We start from the raw sequence: 16,302 nt of genomic DNA on the forward strand, positions 1-16,302 counted from the left end.
CAGGATTCTCAGATGATACGTTCATAGATACATTAGAAAGAGAGAGAGAGAGAGAGAGAGAGATTGGCTAGATGACAGATATATTTATTCATTTACACTTATAAATGCAAATGACTTTTACAATAATTAAAACATCTGCTTGTATATATACCTGTTTAAACTATGCAATATGGTATAATAATGGAGGAGAAGAGAATGGTCCAGCAGGAAGTTGTTCAGGTATCATGGGTGTAGTACAAGACCCTGGATGGACTGAGAGAGTGAGAGAGAGAGAAAGAGAGAGAGTCACTGTCTATGAAAGGATAGTGGATAGATTATAGTGGCAGACAATCGACTGGCAGACAATCGAATAGATACAAGTTCAGATTTTTAAAGACATTTAGGAGCTCATGGGATTTTCATATGCACCTAGGCATCTAACATTAAGGGCCTGTCTTCACTATGGGGCTAAATTGGCGGTGCTGTGATTGATGCAGCGGTGTTGATTTAGTGGGTCGGGTGAAGATGCGATAAGTCACTGGGAGAGCGCTCTCCCATCAGCATCAGCACACCACATCAATAAGAGGCAGAAGCTATGTTGACGAGAGAGCCTCTCCCACCGACATAGACACTTCGGTAAGTCAATGTAAACTATGTTGACTTAAGTTATACAAGTTATGTAACATACATCAAATTACCCTGTAGTGTAGACAAGGCCTAATTAAAATAAATTACTTTTAGGCACCGAAGTGCTTTTGAAAATCCCACTATTTGTCTAAATACCTTTAAAGATATGTCCCTTGGACACTATAGAAAACAGGTTAGAAAGAGAGTGTGTGTGTTTCGGGCGGGGGGGAAGTTTGCTTGGTGATGATAGATAGATAGATAGATAGATAGATAGATAGATAGATAGATAGATAGATAGATTTTTTAATGCCAGATAAACATTTATGATCATCTAGTCTGGTTTCCTGCATATGAGAGTGAGAGAGCGAGTGAAAGAGAGAGAAAGCACATAGAAAATTAGTTACGTTAAAAGGAATGAAACATATTGACTTAGAGGAATACTTATTTAACATCACACATGTACTCCCTGCCATACTCAGCTTCACCTTCCCCTCTATTACCAGCCCCCATTAGAAATGCTCCCAGCCTTGGGCAGCAGCACACACCTTCCCATCACTGCTTTCCTCAGAGCTTCTTTAACTTCCTTGTTCCTCAGACAGTATATAATAGGGTTGAGCATGGGCGTCACCACCGTGTAGAACATGGACACCAGCTTGCTGAAGTTGACCGAGTCGTTGGAGTAGCTGGAGGTCGGCCGCACATACATGAACATCAGGGTGCCATAGAAGATGGCCACCACGGCCAAATGGGAGCCACAGGTGGAGAAAGCTTTCCGGCACCCCGGAGCCGAAGGGATCTTCAGGATCGTCACGATGATGAGAACATATGAGACCAGGATCAAGAGGAAGGAGCTGACAATGACGCTGGTGGCCATAATGAAATTGACTGTCTCAGCCTCGCGGGGGTCCCTGCAGGAGAGTTTCAGCAAGGGTGGGGCATCGCAGAAGAAATGGTTGATCTCGTTAGGCCCACAGAATGGCAGCTTGCAGAGGGAGACCAAAGGTGGAACATTGACAACAAAGGCGCCTACCCAAGAGCATATGGCCAGCCAAACACAAACCCTGCTGTTCATGAGGATCGGGTAGCGCAGCGGGTTGCAGATGGCTAAGTAGCGATCATAGGCCATGATGGCCAGGATGAAGCACTCGGCAGTACCCAAGGTGATGAAGAAGTACAGCTGGGCGATGCAGCTGGCATATGAGATAGACCTGTCTGTGGCCGGGAAAATCTGCAGCATCTTGGGAATAATGTTGGAGGTGTACCAGATCTCCAGGAAGGAGAAGTTGCTGAGGAAGAAGTACATGGGGGTGTGGAGGCGGAGGTCGAGATGTACTATCGTGATGATGACGATATGTCCAGACAAGGTCATGAGGTAAATGATCAAGCCCACAAAAAAGAGCAAGAGCTGCAGCTTCTGGAGGCTTGGGAAGCCCAGGATGATGAAGTGGGTTACTATTGTTGTGTTCCAAACCCCATAGCTACATAGTGTCAGTTCTGTGGGGTTAATACAAAGAAAAATACACAATGGCTTATTAGAATTAAACACATGATTAATTAAAGTGGCAGGAAGGTGGGCTGGAGAGAGAGAGAGAGAGAGAGAGAGAGGAGGAGGAGGAGGAAGAGAGCCTGAGACATAAGCCCTTGTAATAGAGGCCTGGTATCAGGCAGGACCTGTTTACAGAATTTGGCAAGAACAGGGCTGATATTGCAGAAATACATATTTCTAAGAAGTGCTAAGCACAGAGTACTTATGCAAACACATTCCAATATTTAGTGGTACGAGAACATTCTGATATCAAAGATGGTACAAAAACATTCCCCAAGGATAACAGGAACATACTGACTCCTCCTAAAAGACAAGGTCATGATAACAATATGTAATAAAAATGTTTTAATTGAACCAACATGTATAAGGTGAGGAGTAATAACTAGCCAGGTCAGGAGGCAGTAACTAATCTGATTGTTTTGTCCAGCCAAGGAGGGGGGAATGGAAAGTCCCTCCATTCACTGAGCTGTGTCCATTGTCACAGGCATACATATCGTAGTATCCTCCTACAGTCTGCCAGATGTTATTACCGTGCTTTGGCGACAATAAACCTGGCCTGGTGCTTTCGTATCTTAACAGATCTTGTGGTCATTGGGCGGTTCACTCAACGTCTGCTGTGCCGGCTGTCTGCGCAGAGGTGGGGCAGCACACACAAAAAAAGCACACACGTGCAGTGAAACATCTAACAACAGAGAGAGAAAGAAAGAGAGGGGGGCGTGTAGATAGATAGATAGATAGATAGATTTGAAGCATTACATTCTTTCAGTTAGGTAATGGAAAGAATGGATATCACTCTGTCAAATCAAAACCAATCAACACATCTGATTCTTTATAATGAGTACCTAGATAGACAGATTGCTGCGAACTTAATTTGGTATAAGACTAGAATCGGGCTTTTATCCACAACAGTGGTGATCTCATTTACTTCAGTGACTTCAGTGAAGCTATTCCTGATTTATAGCAGTGTAAATAAGAGCAGATTCATGTGCTCTGAATGATTGATAGCAATTATGTGAAGAATAATTCTGAATAACAAATCTACTCAAGAACATAGTTATCTGCTTGCAAAATAGGTTAAATTCTCTAAGGCATAAACTTTGCCCTCAGGTATATCAGGTAAATCTGGAGGAATGCTATCAATTTCAGTGGAATTACTCCAGTTTTACACTGGTTTGACTGTGGCTAGAATCTGATCCCACATCTTTCCCTGAAGCTCAGATTCTTTCTCTCACAGCACATTTGCCCTTGAGTAACCCATTGATTGCAGCTGCACTACTCACAGGTGTAGGTACTACGGCAATGTGACTGAGTGCTGAACCTCTTCAGCTATATACCCCTGTAATTCCATTGAAATCCCCAGTGCAAAACTGCAATAGTGGAGTGCTGGATCAAGTCCTTTGTGACAGAGTTGGGATTGGGAACGTTTGTATTTGGAGATTTCGTTTTCAGACACTTCTAGTTTATGGGAAAGCACAGTAAGTATCTTTTTGTTATATCTTCTAACATTCCATCCAACCATCTACAGTTCAGTTCTGCTTAGACTCTGCAAAGGGGGAGAAAAGTGCTAATAAAATCATGATCAGGAATGCAGGAATGCTTCATGGGATTGATTCTCATTTTAATGACCCTGGTTTACTTTGGGACTGTCGAAGGAACCTCTCAATATGATTTAGGTGCCTAAATCGCTGAAACTGCTTCAAAAATCCCAACCTTCATTGGCTAAAGGCAAATTTTTTAAAAGTATTTAGGTGCCTATTGGGATTTTTTAAAAAGCACCTTGGTGCCTAGCACCTGTCCTAGATGCCTTTGAAAATTAGGTCCCTAAATATCTTTTAAAAAGTGGCCATAAGTCTTTATAGAGAGATAAAACACACATTGCACCATAGTTTAGATTAAACGGAACTAGAAATATCAAAAAGCAGAGTTGCTAATTTAAGTACCCGGGCACACCTTTTGCATCTGTTGAGGATGAGGACTGATGGGTTGAAAATGGAGTGATCCCTTTGTGAAAAGTGTTCACCCACAGGTGATGTGGTGTTTTTGTCTTTTATCATTTTTCTGTGTGAGTTCATGCAAGAGCGTAGTGATTGCCTGGTTTCACCCACATAGTTTTTATTGGGGCATTTGATGCACTGGATGAGTACACGACATGTTGTGATAGGCATATGTAGGCCCCATGGATCTTGAAAGATGTGTCGTGTGGGGTGTTGAGCCTAAGAACCTAAATTCCTAACTCTGCTTCTCACTAGAAGCCATGGGCTGAACAGAGACACTGGCTTTACAGCTCTTTACAACAATTTGTAGCACACCCCACTGCCTGCTAACCATTAATTGCCCTCTTTGGTTCTAGTGGTCTCTTAAAGCTTGTGTGAATGCCTTACGTTTAACAATCTGTCCCACCTTGTATTTAGCTTGGACACTCTAGTTACCTTCTCCAGACCTGAGGAAGAGCTCTATAAAGCTCAAAAGCATTTCCTTTTCAGCAAGAGAAGTTGGTCCAATAAAGGATATTACCTCACCCACCTTCTGTCTCTCTAGAAGTTCTTTGACTCTCTCCAATAATTAATATTCTTTAAAGCCTGGTCTACACAAAATTATAGGGATAGTATAAGTATGTTGATTAAAGGTCTAGTTTTAACTGATACAGTCATAGCTGTACAGCCCCTAATATGGGTGCAGCTATACCAGAATAATGGTGATTTATACCAGTAAATCGTATTCCCCTTCCTGCATGGTAATAGCAGATATATATACAATATGTACAGTAATGGTGTATACTGCTATAACTGCATCCACACTTGGAATTGAACTGCTTTAATTATACCAGTGTAGACAAAGTCTAAATTTCCCATTCAGATCAAAAGGAAACTGTCCATTTATTTCAATGGCCATTGGATTGGACCAAAGAAGAAGACATCTAGGAAATGAAGTCTAGTGAACACTTACGCTTTCTGCAATTTCTACAGATCAGCTATCTTGCTGCAGTGTTGTTCATCTCCCAAAGATGCACCTAAATAATAATATTAATAATAATTCAAAGACAATGAGGAGTTGTAACATCAAGAAGCATGTAATAACATCAGGAATTGACCAGAAAGGTTAGGAAAAATCTTGCATTCTCGCAATGGTGAACTTCAGAGAGAAACAATGGACATCACTTTGCCTCACTTAGAGCGACAGTATGCAGGCATAATTTAAGTGGAGCAACTTTTGTGAATAGAGAAGGTCGACGTTTCCTATTTAAATCAAAAGGAAACTGTCCCTTATATTCAATGGCTGTTGCACTGGATAAAAAAAAATGACATTTTTAGAAAATGTTGCCAAGTGAATACTTACTTTTTTGAAAATTTAACAGATCAGATATTTTGAGGCAGTGTTTTGTGTTTCACAAAGATACACCTATAAAAATAGTTCAGAGCATGGAATTTCTTCAAGAAACATGTAATATCATCAGTAACAAATCAGATAGATTAGGGGAAAAAAACATCTATCCACACGATGTTGAATTTCAGAGCTAATTAAACAGGAGGCTTAAGAGATGATTACAGGCCTTGCTACACCTAATTTGAAGTGACAGAAATGGGGAGCATATAACACTTTTTCTTCTAACTTCCCCTTGAGTCCCTCATCCCTAAAGCACCATCCGATCATCATAGGAGGATCTAACAGTTAATTAGCTGTCAAACCAATGGAGAACACACAGGGGCGGATTCTGAGCTCAGTTGCTCTGTAAAGACCCAATCCAGTGTCTGCTGAAGCCAAAGCTTGTCCATCCATCTAAATCAATGGGTGTTGGAACAGCCCCAAAATCAAGAATAGCTGTGCTAATCTCACTGTAAATACTCCAGATTTACGCAAGTCTGCAACGGCTCACTATGGGTGGGTGGGTGGCATCTAAGGGCCAGATTTTCCTCTCACTTACAGTGATTCAATACCACTATTGACCTCAGTGGAGCAACTCCTGATTTACAGTGGGGTGAGTGAGAGGGGAATGAGACACCATGGTATCCTCCTACTAAATTTCTGCCTCCTGGACTGACTTGTGGACCTTTTCCCCAGTCAAACAAACCCGCCTAGAGTAGGAAACCTGTGAAGAGACTGGTGGGATGTCATCTCAGCTTTCAGCTGATACTTTCACTGGGTTTAGAGCCTTCTCTTCCCCCAGTATGATGCGTGAGATAATGGGGATGAAGGCAGAGGCAGGATCTGTCCTTGTGTGAAGGGGCATGTTAGTGGCTGTGGGCATGGAGACATTCCATCCATTAAATTTACCAATACAGTACAGTTTAGTTCCAAGGTATGTCTTATGTTCCTAAAAGCTCATGCTTCAGGGTTTCAGCCAGGCACCTGCAGAGGTCAGGAAGGAATTTTTTTCCTGCAATGTATTCTGGGAGAAGGTTTTTTATTTTTAGTCTCCTTCCTTTAAAGCATCAGGGATGGCCATGGCTGGAGATGGGACATTGGATGGAGAAAGCCAGGGGTCTGAGATCGCACCGAGCATTCTCTCACTCAGGTGCTGGGCTGGCTGGTTCTTGTTCACATGCTCAGGGTCTAACTTTTGGCTCTTGACATAGTCCCACATGATATTCTCATAAGTAATCTGGAGAAAGGTGGTCTTGGGGGAACTACCATTAAATGGATAGATAATTGGTTAAAAACTGTAAACAAAAAGAAGCTATTAATGGAATTGTATCAGATTGGAGGGAGGTCTCAAGTGGGGTTCCACAGGGATCTGTTCTGGGTCCAGTGTTGTTTATCATCTTTATTAATGACCAGGACGTAGGAATAGAGAATATACTGATCATATTTGCATAGGACACAAATCTGGTGGGGAGGGGTGCAAACACTTTGGAGGATGGAGCTAAAACTCAGAGGGGTCTTGGTAAATTGTAGAATTGGACTCTAGGCAACAAAATGAAATTTAACAAAGACAAATGTATGGTGCTGCACTTAGGGAAGAAAAAAACAAATGCCCAAATACAGACCAGGGGGTAACTGGCTTGGCGGCAGCACTGCTGAGAAGGATCTAGGAGCTGTGGTGGATCACAACCTCAAAATGAGTCAGCAAATGCAATTTTGGGTTGCATTAACAGAGTCATAGCATGCAAATTATGGGAGGTGATAGTACCGCTCTACTTGGTGCTTGCTGGGCCTCAACTAGAGTACTCTGTCCAGTTTTGGTCACGAATGTATAGAAAGGATGTAGAGAAACTGGAAAGGATCCAGAGGTGAGAGACAAAGATGATCAAAGGGATGGAATGCAAGCTGTATGAGCAAAGGCTGAAGGAATTGTATGTTTAGTTTGGAAAAGAGGAGAGTAATGGAGGATATGATATCGGTCTTCAAATACTTGAAAGGCTGTCATAAAAAGATGGAGAAAAAGTGTTCTCTCTTCCTACAGAGGCCAAGACAAGGGGCAATATGTTCAAACTACAGCACAGCAGATTTAGATTAAATCTCAGAAAAAACTTCCTAACTGTAAGAACAGTAGGACAATAGAACAGATGCCTCAGGAGGTCCTGGAAACTCCTTCACTGGAGGTTTTCAAAAGGAGGCTGGACAGTCACCTGTCTTGGATGGTTTAGACACAACAAATCCTGCATCTTGATTTTGTGGATATGTCTACACTGGAATAAAAGATTTGTGACAAGTCCGCAGTTGGCCCGGGTCAGCTGGCTCAGGCTCTCGGAGCTCAGACTGTGAGACAATAAAATAGTGGTGTAGTCGTTTGGGTGGGGGATGGAGCCAGGGCTGTGAGACCCCCATGAGTGGGGAGGGGAAAGGGGCAGATACACTACATTATATATGGGGAAGCAAATGGGAAAAGATGGGAAGAGGCAGCTATACTGTATAATGGGCACTAGGAGAAGCAGAGGGTGGGGGCAGGGAAGGGACGGCTATAGATTCATAGATAGATTCATAGACTCTAGGACTGGAAGGGACCTCGAGAGGTCATCGAGTCCAGTCCCCTGCCCGCATGGCAGGACCAAATACTGTCTAGACCATCCCTGATAGACATTTATCTAATCTTCTCTTAAATATCTCCAGAGATGGAGATTCCACAACCTCCCTAGGCAATTTATTCCAGTGTTTAACCACCCTGACAGTTAGGAACTTTTTCCTAATGTCCAACCTAAACCTCCCTTGCTGCAGTTTAAGCCCATTGCTTCTTGTTCTATCCTTAGAAGCTAAGGTGAACAAGTTTTCTCCCTCCTCCTTATGACACCCTTTTAGATACCTGAAAACTGCTATCATATCCCCTCTCAGTCTTCTCTTTTCCAAACTAAACAAACCCAATTCTTTCAGCCTTTCTTCATAGGTCATGTTCTCTTGACCTTTAATCATTCTTGTTGCTCTTCTCTGGACCCTTTCCAATTTCTCTAATGGGCACTAGGAGAAGCAGAGGATGGGGGAAAGGGGTAGCTATACTGTATAATGGGCACTAGGGGCAGCAGAGGATGGGGGGAAGGGGCGGTTATACTGTATAATGGGCACTGGGGGCAGCAGAGTGTGGGGGAAGGGGTGGTTATACTGTATAATGGGCACTAGGAGAAGCAGAAGATGAGGGGTGGGGAAGGGGCGGCTATACTGTATAATGGGCACTAGGGGTAGCAGAGGGTGGGGGGAAGGGGTGGCTATACTGTATAATGGGCACTGGGGCAATATTTCCCTAAGAACAATATTATTATAGTTTCATTATTTCAATATTACCATCCATGTCTTCCACCACTTCTCTTTGGTTGAAATGATTCTATTCAGTTCAGTGGAGCTACACCAGACTCCATTAGCCAGCTCAGTATGATTAACATCTAATTAATGCCAGGAGGCTTTGGGTCTGTAAGTCTCTGGAGCTGGCCATATATTTTCACGTCAGCCACCTGCAGAAGCTACTTATCCCTTGAGCACCTCACTTTCCTTTGGGAGGCAGGTGGAGATGAGGGGGGGGCAGTCAAGGGATGGTCATAAATGGTGTCAAGGGATTGAATTCTTCAGTTCCTGCCATTGTTAGCACAGAGCAGTGTAAATCCCTGTTGGCAAAGGCAATGAACATCCTCAGAACAGCTAAGAGTAATTAATATCAAGAGTATTAATTATTCCAACAATGTAGCTGAGCTGTTTGCCCTGCATTTGTGAGTGTGGCCAGGGCAAGAGACATTTCTGGACCTTGCATTGTCCCTGGTCATCAGTCCGGTGTTCATATGGGCCCTGGTGCTGAAGCCTCATTGACTTCAATGGGAGCTGCAGCTGTTCATCTGGAGAAGAAGGGCAAGAATAATTCCCTGGGGGAGCAGAATCTTTCCCTTCTCACAGTACTCCCAGGATGTTTCATGTAGAACAACAAAAATGATGCAATGTCCTTTAGCTGTCGCCACTCAACGTTTCCCTGCCGAGTTGTTGCTGTACTTTGTGTCTCTAAAAAACAGCAGATAATCCCCTCCCTGCTCTTCTGGGCCTATTTGGAATCCAGAGATCATGTGCGTTTGTCTCTGAAATTCACATGACCGTATCTGTACTTGCTTCACGCTAAACACTACAGTCACGTCTCACTGGTGTGGTTACTATTGCCTTGGGTTCCATCACACAGGACCACAAAGCGCTTTACCAATGCATCAAATTGAATGTGAAATAGTAATGTACTTGGTGGTCTCTGGATCCGAGCACTGAAATGCAGCCACCTCTTATGGGCAAAGGTAGGATTGCCAATTTGGGTTGGACATATTCCTGGAGGTTTCACTCAATGACAAGATCTTTAATTAAAGATTAATCTTTAATTCCTGGAGACTCCAGGACAATGCTGGAGGGTTGGCAACCCTAGGCAAGCCAACATAACACTGTTAAACAGATGATTAAAGCAGGAAGGTGAGAACACCTGATGCAAAGTGGGAACTGTGTCTACGTCTACAGTGAACACCCATGGCTGGCCCAGCTCAGCTGACTCAGGCTTGCGGAGCTTAGGTTGTGGAACTGTAAACTTTCTGTGTAGACGTTCAGGTTCTGGGATGTCTACACATTGATAGGGTCCCAGAGCCCAGGCTCCAGCCCCAGCCCAAACATCTACACCACAATTTTTAGCCCCACAAGCCAAGCCCCGGGAGCTGAGTCAGCTGACCCAGGCCAGCTGGTGATTTATACCAGTAAATTCTGCAGGGCTTTTATTCCAGTGTAGACGTAACATTGTTGCCCCCTGCTGGAAAAAACTATTACAAAATACTGCCACTAGCTAGTGCACACCGCTACACCTGTGAACAGCACAAGAGAAAACTTGGTGGCAATAGATGGGTTTGCATTATTGTATTGCATCTAAGCCATATAACTTCCACCAGAAATAGCACTGTGACAGCATGGACCAGCGTGTTCCAAACTGAACCCTCCACCCCTGTTTCCTACAGTGATGCACTGCCTGGAATGGTGCTGAGATGCTGACTTCAGCAGGCCCCAAGAGAGGAGAATGCCCCCAACTGATAGCAGTCTTCATCTACCTGAAGGGGGGTTCCAAAGAGGATGGAGCTCAGCTGTTCTCAGCGGTGGCAGATGACAGAACAAAGAGCAATGGTCTCAAGTTGCAGTGGGGGAGGTTTAGGTTGGATATTAGGAAACACTATTTCACTAGGAGGATGGTGAAGTACTGGAATGAGTTACTTAGGGAGGGGGTGGAATCATCATCCTTAGAGGTTTTTAAGCCCCGGCTTGACAAAGCCCTGTCTGGGATGATTTAGTTGGTGTTGGTCCTACTTTGAGGAGGGGGTTGGACTAGGTGACCTCCTGAGGTATCTTCCAACCCTAATCTTCTATGATTCTAGGATTCTATGCTTTATTTACACACATGCACCAGTTCTGGAACAGATGTGGGGAAGCAGCATGCAGGGCCATTCATTCTCCCAGGAATCTTGGTCCAAGAGCAATATCCAATTCCCAGGGAGCAACTCCACCTCAAGAACTGACTTTGTGCCCAATGCACAGAGCAAACTCTCCTGCTCATGCGGTTCTTTCTCTCCTAAAGTTGCCTTCATGCCAAACCTTGCATTACCCAACACTAACAACCCTGTATGTCTTCCCAAGAGTCAAAATTTGCGCACATGCTAAGGAGAAGAAATTGGAAGACTATGGTGATGCCTGACATAACATTTGATGATGATGATGATGATGGTAGCCCCTAGAAGCCAGGACACCACTCTACTAGGTGCTGTACAAAAACAGAAGCAAAAGCCTCAAAGAGCTTTCTGTCCAAAGTATAGCTGGTAGAATCAAACCACCTTGTTTATTTTATTTAAGCTTCCATATACAAAGCTTTAGGGATTGTGTCTCCAGGGATGCTGTTGATCTGAAAAAGATGCGCTCCCTATAACTCGCTCAGACGACAATAGAATATCAATTCCTACGTGAAAGTGTTGCCATTTGTTTCTTTACACTGCTGAGAACATGTTGCAAAAATCCCATGCTGTCTCCTTTTACATTTCTGTCCATCTCTCCCTGCCTGAGGCGGTCATCTAGATATTCCCTCAATACCGGTTCCTAAAGAGTTTTCATTTGTTTCCCAGGGCAGATTGTGAAGCACAGCACCGGATTCAAGTTGTCTATCTTGAAGCAGTCGTGGAACTTTAGTGTGAGTATGTAAGTACTGCTACATTCCTATGAAGAAATTTAAAAGTCCTCACCCAGCTAAAATTCTTTTGGGTACTTTTCCTTGGTAAGGGATATGGCATCAGGTCTTGAATGGGGGAGTGGGGTAGAGGGGGTAGGGATAATCACTTAAGAAGACCAGAATGAAGGTGAATGAATATTTAGGCTTGGAGGAATTCAATTTTTATTTTTATATAACTGTGATGAGAAATACTGATGTTTATCTTTAAGCATCCAGTTTTTATTGATTTAAATTTTCACAGTTGTGCGAAGTTAGGGTGGGTCAGACAATAATCATTGAATGGCAGTAGCTGAGTGTGATGGGTTGGATCACAGAAACCCCCTTGGGGACTGCCACCTGATGTGCTTTGACTAACTCTGAGTCTGTTTTCCCTGCCAGCTTAGGACTTTAGTGCCCTGCCTGGTTTGAGCCACACACGCTTGCCTGTCTCAAACCCAGACCCAGGTCTGAAGCATGTCCCCTAAAAGCTGCAGGCTTAACTGAAAACAGTTTAAGAAGTGTTCCTGTCTCTAACACTCAGATGCCCAGCTCCCAGTGGGGTCCAAACCCTAAATAAATCCCTTTTACCCTGTATAAAGCCTATACAAGGTAAACTCATAAATTGTTCGCCTTCTATAACACTGATATGCACAGCTGTTTGCCCCCCAGGTATTAATGCATACTCTGGGTTAATTAATAAGTAAAAAGTGATTGTATTAAATACAAAAAGTAGGATTTAAGTGGTTCCAAGTAATAACAGACAGAAAAAAGTGAATTACCAAGCAAAATAAAATAAAACATGCAAGTCTACACCGAATAAAGTAAGACAATGATTACAGATGAAATCTCACCCTCAGAGATGTTCCAGTAAGCTTATTTTACAGACTAGTCTCCTCCTACTCTGGGTCCAGCAATCACTCACACCCCCATGGTTACTGTTCTTTGTTCCAGTTTCTTTCAGGTATCCTTTGGGGGTGGAGAGACTATCTCTTGAGCCAGCTGAAGACAAAATGGAGGGGTCACCAGGGGCTTAAATAGACTTTCTCTTGTGGGTGGAGACCCCCTCCTCTCTCCTATGCAAAATCCAGCTCCACAATGGAGTTTTGGAGTCACATGGGCAAGTCACATGTCCATGCATGACTCAGTTTTTACAGGCAGCAGCCATTGCCCACATGCTATCTTGAATGTCTCCAGGAAGACTTCTTATGTCAATTGGAGTCTTCCAAGATCCATTGTCAGTTAAGTGTTTCTTGATTGGGCACTTAATTCGCACATTCCTTTCTCAAGAAGCTGACCAAATGCTTTACTAAGGCTACTTAAACTCAAATAAGTATACAGCCAATATTCATAACTTAGAATACAAAAATGATACATGCATACAGATAGGATGAATATATTCAGAAGATCATAACCTTTACAGAGATTTGTTACATGGCATATGTAGCATAAAACATCCAGTTATGTCATATTTACTTTCATAAGCATATTCCCATAAAGCATTACAGGATGCAACGTCACACTGAGATTCAAAAAGTTAAAGCTTTATAATCATTAAAACACAAATTGTCAACATCACATGTCAAAATGTATGAAGTAAATATCTTTAAATCAAAATCTGTTAAGTTCTCAAGCAGCATTTTCTTTTTTTACTTTTCCTGTCCGTAAATTTTTATTATTATAGATGGAAATATTTTTGTTGGTTTGTGTTTATACAGTAAAATTGATGTTTACCTAAAAACTCTAATCCTTCCCAGCCTAGCTACATTGGAGTAGTTCTCAAACTGTACTCCATGGAGTCTTTCATTTCGGTCCATAAACATACAATGAAAGCTTGTGATAAATAAGTTGTGTTTGGAAGGCCTGATCTTATGAATAGGCCTTGCAGAATTAGATTTTTTTTAAATAATTTTGACAGATTATAACCCACTAGATTCTCCTTCCCTCACAGAGCTGGTGATGGAACCCAGGAGTCCTGATTCCCAGCCCCCTGGCTCTAACCCAATAGACCCCACTCCCTCCCAGAGCTTGGGAGAGAACCCAGGAATCCTGGCTCCCACTCACTCCCAACCAACTCAACCCTATTCCCTTCCCAGACCTGGAACAATATTAATAACTCTACCACATTTACACCGGCCACTCTCTTCATTTCTCCTGAAGATGACAGCGTCGGTGTAAGATGGAATGGGCAAACCAGTCCGTTGTGACTGAATTCATCACCGCCGGGTTCCCCAGCCTGAAGAAGATCAGGGTCCCAGTTTTCTTGCTGGTCTTGCTCATGATGACCATGATGGGACCATGGTGGGAAACATGGTCATTATCTTTCTCACTAGGACTGATACCAGCCTCCGCACACCCATGTACTACTTCCTGGGCAACTTCTCCTTCCTGGAGATCTGGTACACCTCGGTCACAGTGCCCAAGATGCTGGCTGACCTGTTGGTGGAAAGGAAAGTGATTTCCTTCAACGGCTGCATCTCCCAGCTTTATTTCTTCCTAGCCCTGGGTGCCACTGAGTGTCTCCTCCTGGCAGCCATGGCTTATGACCGCTACTTGGCTATATGCCGCCCCTTGAGGTACACAGCTCTCATGAGTGGCACGGTATGCGTCCAGCTCACCATCTGGTCCTGGATCACCAGCTTCCTCCTGCCCTTGGTGCCAGTGATCCTCATCTCCCAGCTCCGTTTCTGTGGCCCCAACTTGGTGGATCACTTCTTCTGTGACATCTTGGCCATGCTGAGGCTGGCCTGTGCCAACACCCGCCTCAATGAGATGCTCAGCTTCTTCCTCTGCTCCTCAGTCATCCTGGGCTCCTTCGTGTTGACCCTGGCCTCCTACGGGAGCATCATCACCACCGTCCTCGGCATCCCCTCAGTTGCCGGGCGCAAGAAAGCTTTCTCCACCTGCGCCTCGCATCTGACAGTGGTGGCTGTCTTCTATGGCACAGTGACCTTCATGTACACCCGGCCCACAAGGAAATTCTCCTTCCAGCTGGACAAGGTGGTCACAGTCTTCTACTGCATGGTCACTCCACTTCTCAACCCCATCATATACAGCCTCAGGAACCAGGAGGTGAAGGAGGCCCTGAGAAAAGCCCTGTGTGGCAAAGGGAGAGCCCTAAAATGACACCAATGGAGGCAGAAAAGGCTGAACCAAATACAGGAAAATTGGCAAGCCTGCCAGTAAGAAGTGGAAGGTATGTCTGCTTTGTATGGGGAGTCCATAATGGTTTGCCGGACTGACTGCAGACTCACCCCCCAAGCTGGGTGTTCAAAAGGAGCCTAAGGGAGTTAGGAGACTAGCGTCAATGGAATTTTGGTACTTAACTCCCTTCTGCTCCGTGGAAATTCCCAGCCTTCTTGCCTGGATTGAAATGTTTGTTCGGGCAGTATGACAGCACTGCCTTGCACTAGTCCTGCCTCAGCATGAGAGGGTGGGCTAGACAACTTCTTGAGGGCCCTTCCAACCCTTCATCGCTGTGATCCTACAAAGCAAAGGGCAGAAGGCAAGTCTGGTGGCCCAGCCACTAGGATATGACGTAAAAGAGTTGGCTTCAAGTTCCTGCTGCTGGTGACTAATGGGAGTTAGGCACATAGGTGAAAATGCCACTGAGTGCCTAAATACCTTTAAAAATCTGCCCTTTGGGGGGCCTTACTTCCCTACCTCCCAGGGATGTTGTGAGGATAAATATGTTAAAGATAACAAGGCACTCAGGTATACTGTAATGGGGGCCAAATAAGTACTTTAGCCAGATATAACTATATTGCAATAACCCTCTTGTTATTTTTAACATATAGTTCTATTGTCCTTTTCTATTTCTGCGTATATCTGTGCATATATGGTCTCTCTCTATATATAACCCATCCCAGGTGTTAGACTGTTAATAAAGTTTGTCTCTTCATTTGTTTTCCCCTATGTACTGGTGGTGACTACTTTAAAATATCAGTAGCAACCCAGGCTGAAACTTTCAAAGGGACTCTAAATCCCATTGACAGTAAATAGGAGTTGGGGGTGGGGGCTGGATTCATAAAGAAACTAACTTTTAGGCACCTAGAAAATCACTGGGATTCGCAAAGCCTGAGTGAGGGTTGAATGGAGGGTGATAGACAAGAAAAAAAATCAGTTTCAGGTTGAAATGAATCAATATTTTCCCCCAAGATTTTTACATTTGGCCATGTAATGATTCACTCAGCTGTAAGTGAGGGCTCTGGAAACTGGCTGTCTCAGGAGAGAGGAGGACTATAACCATGGTTCTTTATTTTCAAGTGGGAGATTTTCAATGGTCCTTAAACTTCCTTAGTCTCTTTTAAAAATTCCAGCCTGGAATTTCTGGCCTCTATTAGTTGAGTGAAAGCAGGTCTCCTTTAGCTACCAGCAGGTCCCTTATTCTCTTCTGGGTCCAGCCCACAGAGTGGGACATAATGCAAATATGAACATATGACACAGTCCTGGCAGTTACAAAAAAGGCTAATATCATTCTGGGGTGTATTAACAGGAGGGTCGTACATAATCCATGGGAGGAAATTTTCTT

The 16,302-nt window shown here is 43.7% G+C and overlaps 1 protein-coding gene and 1 pseudogene across 1 annotated transcript; one reads left to right on the forward strand and one right to left on the reverse strand.

Annotated features, from left to right (window-relative positions):
• Positions 1-1,102: 1,102 nt before the first annotated feature.
• On the reverse strand, positions 1,103-11,617 carry LOC128845963 (olfactory receptor 11L1-like). Its single transcript, XM_054045060.1, has 3 exons — positions 11,533-11,617; positions 9,701-9,886; positions 1,103-2,058 (listed from the first exon to the last, which is right to left on the reverse strand). Exons 1-3 carry the CDS (start codon positions 11,615-11,617, stop codon positions 1,103-1,105), a joined length of 1,227 nt encoding a protein of 408 aa, XP_053901035.1.
• Positions 11,618-13,950: 2,333 nt separating this feature from the next.
• On the forward strand, positions 13,951-14,897 carry LOC128846917 (olfactory receptor 6N1-like; annotated as a pseudogene).
• The last annotated feature ends 1,405 nt before the right edge of the window (positions 14,898-16,302 follow it).

This window comes from Malaclemys terrapin, chromosome 12 (assembly GCF_027887155.1).
Source record: "Malaclemys terrapin pileata isolate rMalTer1 chromosome 12, rMalTer1.hap1, whole genome shotgun sequence".
NCBI classification, from domain to species: Eukaryota; Metazoa; Chordata; order Testudines; family Emydidae; genus Malaclemys; species Malaclemys terrapin.

Excerpts from the sequence above, each read along its gene's own strand:
- LOC128845963 (XM_054045060.1), bottom strand. The coding sequence starts at position 11,617 with ATGGACAGAAATGTAAAAGGAGACAGCATGGGATTTTTGCAACATGTT. Across the intron at positions 9,887-11,532 it reads ACAAATGGCAACACTTTCAC|TGAAACCTCCAGGAATATGT; the intron begins GTAGGAATTGAT and ends CTTGTCATTGAG. Across the intron at positions 2,059-9,700 it reads AGGCAATAGTAACCACACCA|TAACCCACTTCATCATCCTG; the intron begins GTGAGACGTGAC and ends ACACAACAATAG.